Source organism: Plecotus auritus, assembly GCF_963455305.1.
Source record: "Plecotus auritus genome assembly, chromosome: 7".
In the NCBI taxonomy this organism is placed as follows: Eukaryota; Metazoa; Chordata; class Mammalia; order Chiroptera; family Vespertilionidae; genus Plecotus; species Plecotus auritus.
Window position 1 is genome coordinate 77260594 of NC_137774.1, and position 13213 is coordinate 77273806.

The window sequence follows — 13213 nt, forward strand, 5'->3', positions numbered from 1 at the left end:
GGTCGGAAAGTGAGGGTGGCTTTCTTGCAGAGGTGCATGCAGCAATCATTGTTTACTGCTCTGGGGCGCGGGACGCGGGGACTTGGAAACGCAGAGACGCAGAGATGGTTGACTGGCAGCCATAGCTGTTTGCCACACCCTAGTCTAGTGACTCCCTGAGACCCTGCCCCGCACAATCTACAAACCCACCCAAGCTCCACACAGCGGCTTTTGCATATAAATGGTCTGCCCTATCGCAGCTTAACCTAACAAACTGCAGCTCTGGTCAGACAGCTCCAAAACCTCCAAACCCCAAGCAAAGAGGAGAAAACTGTAGTTCTTGCTGTAGCTCTTGCTGGGTGGCCTCAGACAGTAGCTGACCTGCACCCCATTGGAGATCCAGAAGCTAGGTATCTAGTGGTCAGTGTGAGACGACACCAGATTTCAACTACTCACATCCATAAGTGGCACATTCAAGAGGCAGATTCAGTGAGCACCAAAGCCCCACTGAAACAAGTCCTGGCCCATAAGCGTGTCTCCAGCACAGCAGTTCTTCCATTATAGACACAGCGGGTCCTCACAGCCAATTGGCCTGGAGGTCAATTCCTCCCAGTGTACCAACAGCAATCAAGGCTTAACTACACCAAGACTTTGCACTCAGCCCACAAAGGGGTGCACCAAGAGTTTCCACCTCAGGTGATTGGGGAGGCTGAGCTACTGGCCCCTATAGGTCACCTACCACACAAAGCCACTCCATCAACACAGGGAAGCAGCAAAATGCGGAGACAAAGAAACATGTCACGAATGAGAGAAATGGAGGAAAGCAAACTACTGGACGACATAGAGTTCAGAACCACATTTATAAGGTTACTCAAGAATCTTCTAAAAACCGCTGAGAAACTTGATGAGACCTCCGAGGAGCTTAGTGAGACCTTCAAGGACCTTAATGAGAATGCCAAAAAAATGGAAAAGGACCAGTCAGAAATTAAGCATACACTGTCTGAAATAAAGAATATACAGAAATTCAACTGTAGATCAAAGGACCCCAAGAATCAAACCAAAGATCTGAAAAATGAGAAAACAAAAAACACCCAACCAGAAAAACAACAACAACAAAAAAAAGGAATCCAAAAATATGAAGATAGTGTAAGGAGCCTCTGGGACAACTTTAAATGTACCAACATCCGAATTTTTGGGGTGCCAGAAGAAGAGAGAGAGCAAAATATTGAAAACCTATTAGAAGAAATAATGACAGAAAACTTTCCCTACCTGGTGAAAGAAATAGACTTACAAGTTCAGGAAGTGCACAGAACCCTGTACAAGAGGAATCCAAAGAGGACCACACTAAGACACATCATAATTAAAATGCCAAGGGCAAAAGACAAAGAGAGAATCTTGAAAGCAGCAAGAGAAAAACAGTTAGTTACCTACAAGGGAGCACCCATACGACTGTCAGCTGATTTATCGGCAGAAACTATGCATGCCAGAAGGGAGTGGCAAGAAATATTCAAAGTGATGAATAGCAAGAACCTACAACCAAGATTACTCTACCCAGCAAAGCTATCATTTAGAATTGAAGGTCAGATAAAGAGCTTCACAGACAAGAAAAAGCTAAAGGAGTTCATCACCACCAAACCAGGATTACATGAAATGCTGAAGGGTGTTCTTTAAAAAGAGGAGGAAGAAGAAAAAGGTAAAGGTAAAAATTATGAACAACAAAATGACATCAAATACATGTCTATCAACAAGTGAATCTAAAAATCAAGTGAATAAAAAATCTGATGAACAGAATGGACTGGTGAATATAATAGAATCAGGGACATAGAAAGGGAGTAGACTGACAATTCTCAGGGGGAAGGGTATGTGAGGTGTGTGGGAAGAGATCAGACAAAAATCTTAGACCTATGGATGAAGTCAGTGGCGGGGGGTAAGGGCATGGGGTGGGGTGGGGTGGGGAATCAGGTGGAGGGGAGCTATGAGGGGAAAAAAAAGAGGAACACCTGTAATAATCTGAACAATAAAGATTTAGTTAAAAAAAAAGAAACATACCTTATTTATAACATGCATACATAGACACACATAAACACACAGACAGCACAACAATACAAAATTCAAAAGAAAAATTATGGATCCAAAAGAAAAGAGAATGGCCCCGTAAGGCCTTAAAAAGGACAGATTTTCCTGGGGGAAGACTGGAAAATGGCTTCAGAGGTGAAGCCTGAGCATCAGATGGCTGCTGTGCATCTGTAGACAAAGATGGGGGAGGGGGGAAAGGTAGAGGGTAGGCAGGGGGTAGGCAAGGGTGTGGGGCTAGAAAGTGAGGGATCTCCAGGGTTTGTGTTAGTAAACCTAGTTTTCGAGTTGCTAGCACAAGTGTAGGAAAAGTTTTCTAAGGATCTCCCTTTTGTTCCAGTTTCACAAGTGCCGGATTCCTTTTTAATACATCAAGAATTTACCTAATTTAGAATTATTTTTCCTAAGGGAGGCAATAGAGCCTCTTGATTTCTTTTAGAGCTATCAAGGTAGCAGGTGTTGTTTTGTTGTTGTTTTTTTTTTAAAGCTCCCCATTGTCTCTGGGAGGAACAGTATGTTCTTTGTTTTCACTGAGCGTGCAAATAAACAAGCTTTGGGTTTGCAGAGGAATCCCATCTTGGCCAACAAAGCTTGAGATCACCTCATAAGACTTTAGTCCAGAGGCCTAGGCAATTGCAATTCTCTGGACCACAATTTTGGTGCATGCAATTAGCCAAAGTCCCAAATGGTGGCTGATTAGCATGTGAAACTTAGAGAATGAGTTATCCACTATGCACTTCTCCTTATGGGGAGTCTCCATGCGCGCCCCCACCCCCACCTCCCAGTGCCTGTTAGTGTGAGCATTCTCACAAACTGGGTAAGGTCTAGTTCCAACCTGAAGGATACCCTCCCTGGGTATCAAATGCAACGGAGGAAAGCCCTTCCAGGGAAATACCCTCCTGGTGCCAACCATGACTGAGGGATACTTTTCCTAGGTACCACACCCGAATCCTATGGAGGGGCCCTCGGTTCAAACATATGAACCAAGATCACTGGATGCTGGTCCCCTACCTAAATTCAATAAAGTCTTTGAGACCTCAACAGCAAGTGGGAGGTCTTAGATCTGAGAGGACTTACCCAAGGTCCTCAGGTGCCACTGGGAAGACAGCTTAGCACAAGGGGCTGGTGCAAGTGCCAGACCAGTTGGTTTCAGGATGGTGTTAGGAGATGGAATCATTGCTTCAGTGCCCCACATTAGGCACCATGGAATGTTAACTGTTGGTTGTTGACTCCAATTCAACGCCATCAGAAATTCCCTGGGTTGCGGGCTTGATCCCCAGTAGGGGGCATGCAGGAGGCAGCAGGTCAATGATTCTCTCTCATCATTTGTACTTATATCTCTCTCTTGCTCTCCCTTCAATTTAAGAAAACAAAAGGATATAGAAACTATAAAAAGAACCAGTCAGAAATGAAGGACACACTAACTGAAACGAAGAATAATTTACAGGGAATCAACAGTAGGATAGATGAAACCAAGAACCAAATCAGCTATTTGGAATATAAGGAAGCAAAAAACACCCAATCAAAACAGAAAAAAAAAAAAAGAAAAGAAAACCAAAAAAATGAGGATAGTATAAGGAGCCTCCGGGACAACTTCAAGTGTATCAATATTTTATTTGCATCATGAGGTTGTGGAAAAGAAAAGAGAGAGAGCAAGAAATTGAAAACTTATTTGAAAAAGCAATGATAGAAAACTTCCCTAACCTGGTAAAGAAAATAGACATACAGGTCCAAGAAAGTTCAGAGAGTTGCAAACAAGATTACCTCAAGAAGCCCACACCAAGACACATCAAAATAAAAATGCAAAAGATGAAAGAGAAAGAGAGAATCTTAAAAGCAGTAAGAGAAAAGCAGTAAGTTACCTACTAAGACCATTGGCTGATTTTTCAACAGAAACTTCGCAGGCTAGAAGAAGGTGGCAAAAAATATTCAAAGTGATGAAAAACAAGGACCTACAACCAAGATTACTCTATCCAGCAAAGCTATCATTTAGAATTGAACGATAGATAAAAAGCTTCCCAGACAAGAAAGAGCTAAAGGAGTTCATCACCACTAAAACAATATAACTTGAGATGTTAAAGGGTCTTCTTTAAGAAGAAGGAGGAAGCGGAGGAGGAGGAGAAGGAGGAGGAAGAGGGGGGAAAAAGATAAAAATTATGAACAATAAAATGGTAATAGATATATATCTAGCAACAACTGGATCTAAAAGCCTAAATAAATGAACATGCAGAACAGAAACAGACTCATAGATACGGATAACATTTTGATGGTTTCCAGATGGTAGGGGATTGGGGAGATGGATGAAGTAGGTGAAAGGATTAAGAAGTACAAATTGTTTGTTACAGAATAGTTATGGGGATGTAAAGTACAGCATAGGGAATATAATTAATAATATTCTAATAATGCCCTGGCCGGGTGGCATCATACCATAGACCAAAAGTTTTCAATTCCCAGTCAGGGCACATACCTAGGTTGCAGGTTTCACACCACTACCCCTCCCCACTATCCCCACCTCGTCAGGGTGCATACAGGAGGCAACTGATCAGTTTCTCTCTCACATCAATGTGTTTTTTTTCCTCTCTTTCTCTCTCCCTCACCTTTCCCTCTCTCTAAAAATCAATAAAAATACATTCTAATAACTATGTATGGTTTCAGATGAGTACAAAATTTATTGTGATGATCACTTACTAAGTTATATAATGTCTAATCACTAGAGTGTACACCTGAAATTAATATAATATTGTATGTTAACTGTAATTGAAAAATAAAAAATGATTTGAATTTTTAAAAAAAGGAAGGAAGGAAGGAAGAAATGGGGTCTCTCTTGCTTAATGCCACATCCTCTGTGTCAGTCACACTGTTAGGATAGAGCAACATTTTATTAAATATCTGTTGGAGAAACAGAGGAGTTTAAGAATGAACTGTGCATGGAAATGTGGTCTGATTACTTCTTGGTTGAGCTCTATGCCTCGCCCTCTTCATAGCTCCACTGTAATGTTTACCCCTAATTAGTTTCCTGTGGCTGCTGTAACAAATTATCACAAATTGGGTGGTTTAAAACCATGGAAATTTATTCTCTCACACTTCTGGAAGCCAGAAGTCTAAAATCCAGTAGAGCTGTGTTCCCTCCGGGCACTGTAGGAAAGGATCCATTCTTGCCTCGTCTAGCTTCTGGTGACTTCTGACATGGTATTCTGGGGCTTGTGGCTGCATCACTCCAGTCTCTACCTCCGTCCTCACATGGCCTTTACCACTTCATGTCTTCTCTTCTGTCTCTTAAAAGGACACTTGGCGTTGGATTTAAGGCCCACTTGGAAAATCCAGGATGATCACATTTCAAGATCCTTAACTTAATGACAAGTGCAAAGACCCTATTTTCAAATAAGGCCACATTCACAGGTTCTGGCGATGAGGATGTACACACAGCTTTTGGGAAGCCACCATTCAACTCACTACACCCATTCAATTGTAATTGCAGCTTTTCTTTTTGGATCCTTACAAGAATGTTGTGTTATTTATAAATATATTTAGCTGCAAGTTATAGATAACCCCACCAGTGGAGCTCAACCCATAAGGATTTGCTGTTTTTTAACAAGAAATGCAGAGGAAAGCCATCCAGAAATGGCTCGGCAGTTCAGTGATTATCACCAAGGACCCAAGCTTTGGACATCCCTCTTCTCCACTATCCTCAGTACTGTGGCATTTCAACCTCGGGCTCAGTCCCTCATGGTCAAGCTCTAACCATCAAACTCTTACACAACAGCATCCACAGCAGGAAGGGAGAAAAGGTGACACGTAGAGCCACTTTATTCTCATGCTTGTCTCTACATAAGGGTGGGAAATCTTTTCCAGAGCCAGCTCCCCAGTGTACTTCCCATTATGGTTCACTGGCCAGAGCTGGTTCTCATCCCACCTCATCCCCAAGTCAATCCTGTTAAAGAGGAACAGAATTGCCCATGACTGTCTGAGACGAGTGGTTCTCAACCTTAGCTGCCCAGTAGAATCACCTGGGTAGTTTTTAAGAAATACGATGCCCAGACCTAGCTGGTTTGGCTCAGTGGATAGAGTGTCAGCCTGTGGACTGAAGGGTCCCAGGTTCAATTCCAGTCAAGGGCACATGCCCAGGTTGCAGGCTCAATCCCCAGTAGGGGACATGCAGGAGGCAGCTGATCAATGATTCTCTCCCATCATTGATGTCTCTCTCCCGCTCCCTTCCTCTCTGAAATCAATAAAAATTCTATATAATAAAAGGCTAATAAAAATTCTGTATAATAAAACGCGGAACGACCAGTCACTATGACATGCACTGACCACCAGGGGGTAGACGCTCAATGCAGGAGCTGCCCCTGGTGGTCAGTGCACTCCCTCAGGGGGAATGCTGCTCAGCCAGAAGCCGAGCTCATGGCTGGCAAGTGGATCGGTGGTTGTGGGAACCTCTCCTGCCCCAAGGCAGCACTAAAGATGTCCAGCAGACATCCCCCGAGGGCTCCCAGACTGCGAGGGCACAGGCCGGGCTGAGGGATCCCCTGAGTGCATGAATTTCCTGCACTGGGCCTCTAGTATATAATAAAAATAAAGGAAGACAAGAGTTTAAAAAAGAAACGCTGATGCCCAGAACTCACCCATAGGTAAATTAAATTACAAGTTTTGGGAGGAGGGCCCAGGGTTTTGGCTTATTTATTTATTTATTTAAAATATATTTTATTGATTTTTTACAGAGAGGAAGGAAGAGGGATAGAGAGATAGAAACATCAATGAGAGAGAAACATTGATCAGCTGCCTCCTGCACACCTGCTATTGGGGATGTGCCCATAACTAAGGTACGTTCGCTTGACCGGAATCGAACCTGGGACCCTTTAGTCCGCAGTCTGACGCTCTATCCACTGAGCCAAACCGGTTTCAGCTTGGCTTTTTTAAAAAGGTAATTTCACCCTGGTCAGTTTTGCTCAGTGGTTGGAGTGTCAGCACATTAAATGATCGAGGGTTTGATTCCCAGTCAAAGGCAGTTACCTTGGTTTCAGGTTCCCCAACCCCAGTAGGGGTGCTTGTGGGAAGTAACCAATCTATATGTCTCTCTCAGATTGATGTTTCTCTCTCTCTCCCCCTCCTCTTTCCCCCACTCTCTCTATAAATCAATGGGAAAATATCCTCAGGTGAAGATTAAAAAAATAAAAGATAGTTTCCCCAAATAATTCTAATATATAGACAAGGTTGAGCATCACTGACTTAATCCAGGGGTCAGTGAATTTTTCTACAAAGGGCCAGATATCAAATATTTTTGGCCACAGACTTTCTTGCAACTACTCAACTTTGCCTTTATGTAGGGAGCGACTCTAGAGTTAAGCCTTGGATTGACCTGTGGCAGAGCCACAAACAAGTCTCAGCTTAGAAGGCAGAGCCCCCTTAGCATAATTAAGCTTGACCTTATGGTCACCCCCTAGATCAGTGGTCGGCAAACTGCGGCTCACGAGCCATGTGCGCCTCGCGAGCTGTGGTTTGCTGCTCTGTTGACTAATGAGTTTGCCAACCACTGGGACTGGGACAGGGGCTTAATCACAAGGAACAACAACAGCCTGTAATTATTGGAATTGAGAGTATACGTCAGTGGTCGGAAAACTCATTAGTCAACAGAGTGGCAAACTGCGGCTCGTGAGCTGCATGTGGCTTGCGACCCGCAGTTTGCTGACCACTGCCCTAGATCCTTCCTAGGTAGATAATGGTATGTGGGAGAAGCAGCAAGTGCTGCCAAAACAAGTGAAACTCACAAAAACATTGTAACTATGTTGACCACTACCTTGTTTTTCTCTGACTATAAAATAAAGCCTCTGCTTGCTGGCTGGATCCTTCTCTGTGGCCTCATCCAGGCACAGGAGATCCACCAAGCCCCAGGTATATTCTCTTTGTCTTTTCTTTAATCCTTCGACGTCTCCCCTCAGGCTCACTGAACCCTTGGCTGTGCTGGTGCGGCACGCCTTTATAGTGCAAAAGTAGCCACAGACAATACTGTCATGAATGAGTGTGGCTGTTTCAATAAAGCTTTATTTATAAAGACAGGTGACAGGCTGTACTTGACCTGTGAGCCATTGTATTCCACCTTTGGCTCAAACCAGTCATGAATGATTCATGCTCTGGAGTTGGACCAATTTCAGTCTGCACAAAATTCTGTGAGCAAGAAGAAAGGGGAAAATTGCCCTGGCTGGGTAGCTCAGTTAATTAGAATGTCATCCTGATATGCCAAGGTTGTGGTTTCGATCCCTGGTCAGGGCACATACAAGAATGAACCAATGAATGCACAAATAAGTGGAAGAACAAAATTTATGTTTCTCTCCCCACCTTCCTCTCTCTCTCTCTCTCTCTCTTTCTCTCTCTCTCTCTCTCTCTCAAGATCAATCAATAGCCCTAACCAGTTTGGCTCAGTGGATAGAGCATCGCCCTGTGGACTGAAAGGTCCCAGTTTCGATTCCGGTCAAGGGCATGTACCTTGGTTGTGGGCACATCCCTGGTAGGAGGTGTGCAGGAGGTAGCTGATCGATATTTCTAACTCTCTATCCCTCTCCCTTCCTCTCTGTGGAAAATCAATAAAATATATATTAAAAAATCAATCAATAAAAAAATAATTTTAAAAAAAGAAGAGAAATGATTTCAGTGGGTTGGGAGCCACAGTTGTGAACTTCTTGAAGGCAGGATGGATTTTGTTCATCTGTTTTGTACAGTCTCTAGCACAGTGACTTGCAAGTCAGGCAATGTTTGTTGAATGAAAACAAAATCCAAAGGGAGTGTTTATGTAAGAGCATGAGGAATATTTTTCCTGAAGCATCATTCATGATAAATCTAATCTCTAAAAATGTTTTTGGAAGATATGTAATAATGTCTTTCTTCCTATCTGTGGAATAATGTCCCCCAAAGATGTCCATGTCCTAATGCCTAGAACCTGTGAAGATGTTGTGTTGCATGGTGAGTGGGAATTGAGGGTGCAGATGGAATTAGGGTTGCTAATCATGTGACCTCAAGATGGGAAGATTATGCTGGATTATCCAGGTAGATCCAATGTTATCACAAGGGTCTTTATAAGAGGAAGTAGGAGCATCATATAAGAAAAAGGAGATTCGTCCGTTGGCTGCTGGGATTGGAGGTCAGACGAGTTTCTTGGGCACCACTGAGGAAGATGGTGGTTATCCAGGAGGAAATTAAGAAGGATCCGGAGAAGCCAATCAACCTGCAGCTACTGCGCGTCTTCACCAACAACAACAGGCGCCACCACCGCAAGGACGAGTTCTCCCACAGGAACGTGCCGTCCAGCGAGCTGCAGATCTACACCTGGATGGATGCAACTTTGAAAGAACTGACTAGTTTAGTAAAAGAAGTCTATCCAGAAGCTAGAAAGAAGGGCACACACTCCAACTTTGCAATTGTTTTTACGGATATTAAAAGACTTGGCTATCGGGTGAAGGAGATTGGCAGCACCATGTCCAGAAGAAAGGGAACTGATGATTCCATGACCCTGAAGTCGCAGAAGTTTCATACAGGCGATTATCTGGACATAGTGATCACCCCTCCGAATTCAGAGCACACGAGACCATATTAAATTTTATTGACTACTAGAGGCCCGATGCACGAAATTCGTGCAAGAGTAGGCCTTCCTTCCCCTCCCCCCCGTGGCCGGCACTGGCTTCCCTCTGGCCTCCAGCAGGTACCTGGGACCCGGGCTTCCCTTGCAACCCCGGCTTCGTCCGGAAGGTTGTCTGGTCTAATTAGCATATTACACTTTTATTATTATAGATTTCTTGAGTTTATTTTTCATTCAGTTATGTAAAATAAATTTAGGCTTTTTCCTCCCCTTTTTATTGCCATTAAGCCTTTAAACTAAACAAATTGTAGTGCATTTATTTAGGAGTTAGGTTTGGCTGTGCTATGGTATGAATGTTAATAGAACATCCATGTTTCAAGTCCTGTAAAATATGAAGTGCTCTTAGCATTTTATGTAAAAGTGTTATTAAATATACATGTGCAATCAAATGAAAAAAAGAAAGAAAAAGAAGCTGCTAAGTCCTGGCTGGTCATCCCAATACACACCACGGTTCTGGGTTTGATCTCTGGTCAGGACACATACAAGAAGCAACCAATGAATGCATCACTAAGTGGAACAACAAAATCAATGTTTCTCTTTCTCTCTCAAATCAAGAAAATTATAAAAACAGAAAAAGGGGCAGTGATGATGTAAACAGAGGTTGAAGTAATGTGCTTTGAAGATGGGGAGGAGCCACAACTCGGGGAATGTGGGCGGTCTCTAGAAGCTGGAAAAGGCAAGAAAAAGGACCCTTTCCTCCGGAAAAGAAAGCAACCTGGCACCCTCTGACTTCAGCCCTCTGAGACCTGTTTTGGACTTCTCTCCTCCAAGACAATAAATGCATGTTGCTTGCAGACATTAAGTTTGTAGCAATTTACTGCAGCAGCATTCGGACACTAAAGCACCATTCTGGTGTCTAGTCCCTAGCAGTGGTCTCCTGTGAGCCACATCTCGAGTATTCGCTCTCTGGGGTATGTTCCTCCGACACTAATCAGTGCTGCCTGGGACTTACCAATGCATGAGAACAGATGAGATGTGGTGTCAGCTCCAGACCCAAGCATAAAGAGGACTGGGCAGCTCCACTTTTGCGCTTTGGGGCGTCCCCAGATGCGGTATGTAAAGCAGTCCTGCTGAAGTGGCCCATGTGGAGAGGAGAGACTCCGAGACAGCTTGGAGTGGAGAGGGGCCCAGGCTTCCCAGCATTCCACTTTAGCCCCTCCCCACCCCCATGGCCTCAGCTCATCAGACTACAACAGCATGAGGGACCCCAAGCAAGGTCAGCTATAGAATAGCCCATACGAGCCCAGTCTGTCCACGGGGGACATGGTTGTTTCAAGCCACTGTCCAATTTCAGCTACCATGAGTGAAGGCCCTACTGTGGTGGGTGCTAGGGAACCATGGGTTCATATTACTGTCCTGAATATCATTCCACTTTCCAGATGAAGAAACTGAGGTCCTGGAAGAAGATAACTAGACCTGCTGGTAGGTGGGAGAACTGGGTTTCAACCTGTCTGTCCAACTCCGGAGCCACAGGCCCTTTGCACTTCCCAATGCAACCTCTCCTCAAAGCTCTTAGATAAAATTCAAAGGCCTAGTTGGTCCCATCGCTGCTTGGCACCATTGGCTACCACCATACTGGTTTCAGCAAACTCTTAGCTCCATTTAGTCCTGTTTCCTCCGCTTGCTCTCAAGTCTCATCAGAGAAAAGGATTACTTACAGTAAATGAAAACCAAGGACTTGTACAGGAAGCACAGGCTGATCCATTACAGGGTTATTCTAGCCTGTAATGTACCTGCGTGCTCTCAGACACAGCCAGACTGTCTGGAGAGGACTGGGAGTGTTCAAACTGCCCTGTGGCTGCTCCTGGGGTCAAGGTTCAGAGATGCAGAACAGGAGGAGCAAACGCCCCACCCCCACCCCAGGCTGTTCCTCAGAGTCTCCATGGCACTGCTGCCCCAGAAGTCAGCGGATGTTCTGATGCTGGGGTGTGTATCTGCAGCCCTGGGGGCTTTGGAGAGCCTGGAGCCAGGAAGGGCTTCTATGCTGAATCACCAGCCACAGCCCTGACCCCCAGGCTGCCTGACCAGTAGCTGCTCGGGGTCCTTGCACCCCCTAGTGGCCATGAGGAGAAAAGAGTCACTTCTCAGCTAGTCAGTGGAGATTAGGAAGCTGGGTCCCAGGTGGCATTGAAAAGTCAGACTCTCCTGTTCCTTCACTACCAAGTAAACAGAAGACACACTCAGAAGAATCGATGGCCCCAGTCAGACTTCTTTTTTTTTTTTTTTTTTTAAAGAACAATGTACCTGGCCGGCGTGGTTGAACCAGGAGGTCATGGTTCGATTCCTGATCAGGGCACATGCCCGGGTTGCAGGCTCAGTCCCCAATAGGGGGTGTGCAGGAAGCAGCCGATCAATGATTCTCTCTCATCGTTGATGTTTCTATCTCTCTCTCCCTTTCTCTTCCTCTCTGAAATCAATAAAAAAATATCTTTTAAAAAAGAAAAAGAGTTGCCTTGGCCAGTTTGGCCCAGTGGATAGAGCGACGGCCTGGGGACTGATGGGTCCCAGGTTCGATTCTGGCCAAGGGCACGTGCCTGGGTTTGCAGGCTCGATCTCCAGTGGGGGGCGTGCAGGAGGCAGCCATTACAGTGCTTCTCTCTCATCATTGATGTTTCTATCTCTCTCGTCCCTCTTCCTTCCTCTCTGAAATCAATAAAGAAATATATTTTTTAAAAAAGAAAAAGAGTTGTTGACGGTGGTTGAAAAATGGCACCAGGTCGTTAGATGGGTGGGGTTATACCAGGACCTTGGTTTAGCAACTTCATTTCTTGAGTTCTGACTAAGGATTCAGAGCCAAGACTCAAACTATAAGAGAAAGTTTATGTAGAAAGTCACAGAGGTAGGAAAAGTGAGCCACCTGGGTGTGGACCATAAAACAAGTTACAGAGATAAAAGAAAAGCCCTTGGGGCTTAGGTAAGAGAAAGGTAAAGTAACAAGCCTGGAGTGGGGAGGGGGGAGAGGGGAGAAAGGAGGAGGAGGGGAAAGGTGCAGATGTGCTCCCTTCTGGTAGGGAGAGCAGGAGCTAAGAGCTGCTGGGGCCCCTGTCCTCAGGGCTTTTAAGGGTGGGGATTTGGGGGCGCTCCCAGGGGAGGACCTTAACAGAATATGCATCAGCTTTCCAGGTGTGTCCTTTCAGGGTCGTGGTCTTCACTGATTGGTCGGCGCCAGGGCTGGGGGTCATTAATCAATGCAGCTGGTCCTGAGGTCAGCCAAATGGGATCATTTGCCTGGTTTTGCTGCTTCTCTGGGCCTGGAGCTGAAACACAGATGAGGCCTAGATGTTATCCCCATGGGTCGATGCTGAAGGGAGTGGTCCTGTAAGGGCTGGCATGAGAGTCCCATGAGGCCACTCTTAGGCCCCTTGTTCCTCCTCCAACGGGGTCTAATGCATGATTAGCGACTTGGCAGGGGAGGAAAGGTTACCTGGAGGTGAGGTCCTTCTTTTCTCAGTTTTGCCCATCGCTAGACACCCAGGACTCTCTGCCCTGGTGACCTTCCATACCTGGCCCATCATCCATCAGTCCTTGCTCTGT

General features: G+C 45.0%; 1 protein-coding gene across 1 annotated transcript; it reads left to right on the forward strand.

Moving 5' to 3' along the window:
- Nucleotides 1–9217: 9217 nt before the first annotated feature.
- Nucleotides 9218–9637, forward strand: LOC308252694 (histone deacetylase complex subunit SAP18-like; the record flags this gene model as incomplete). Its single annotated transcript, XM_080677449.1, has 1 exon — nt 9218–9637. One exon carries the CDS (start codon nt 9218–9220, stop codon nt 9635–9637), a length of 420 nt encoding a protein of 139 aa, XP_080533575.1.
- Nucleotides 9638–13213: the final 3576 nt, after the last annotated feature.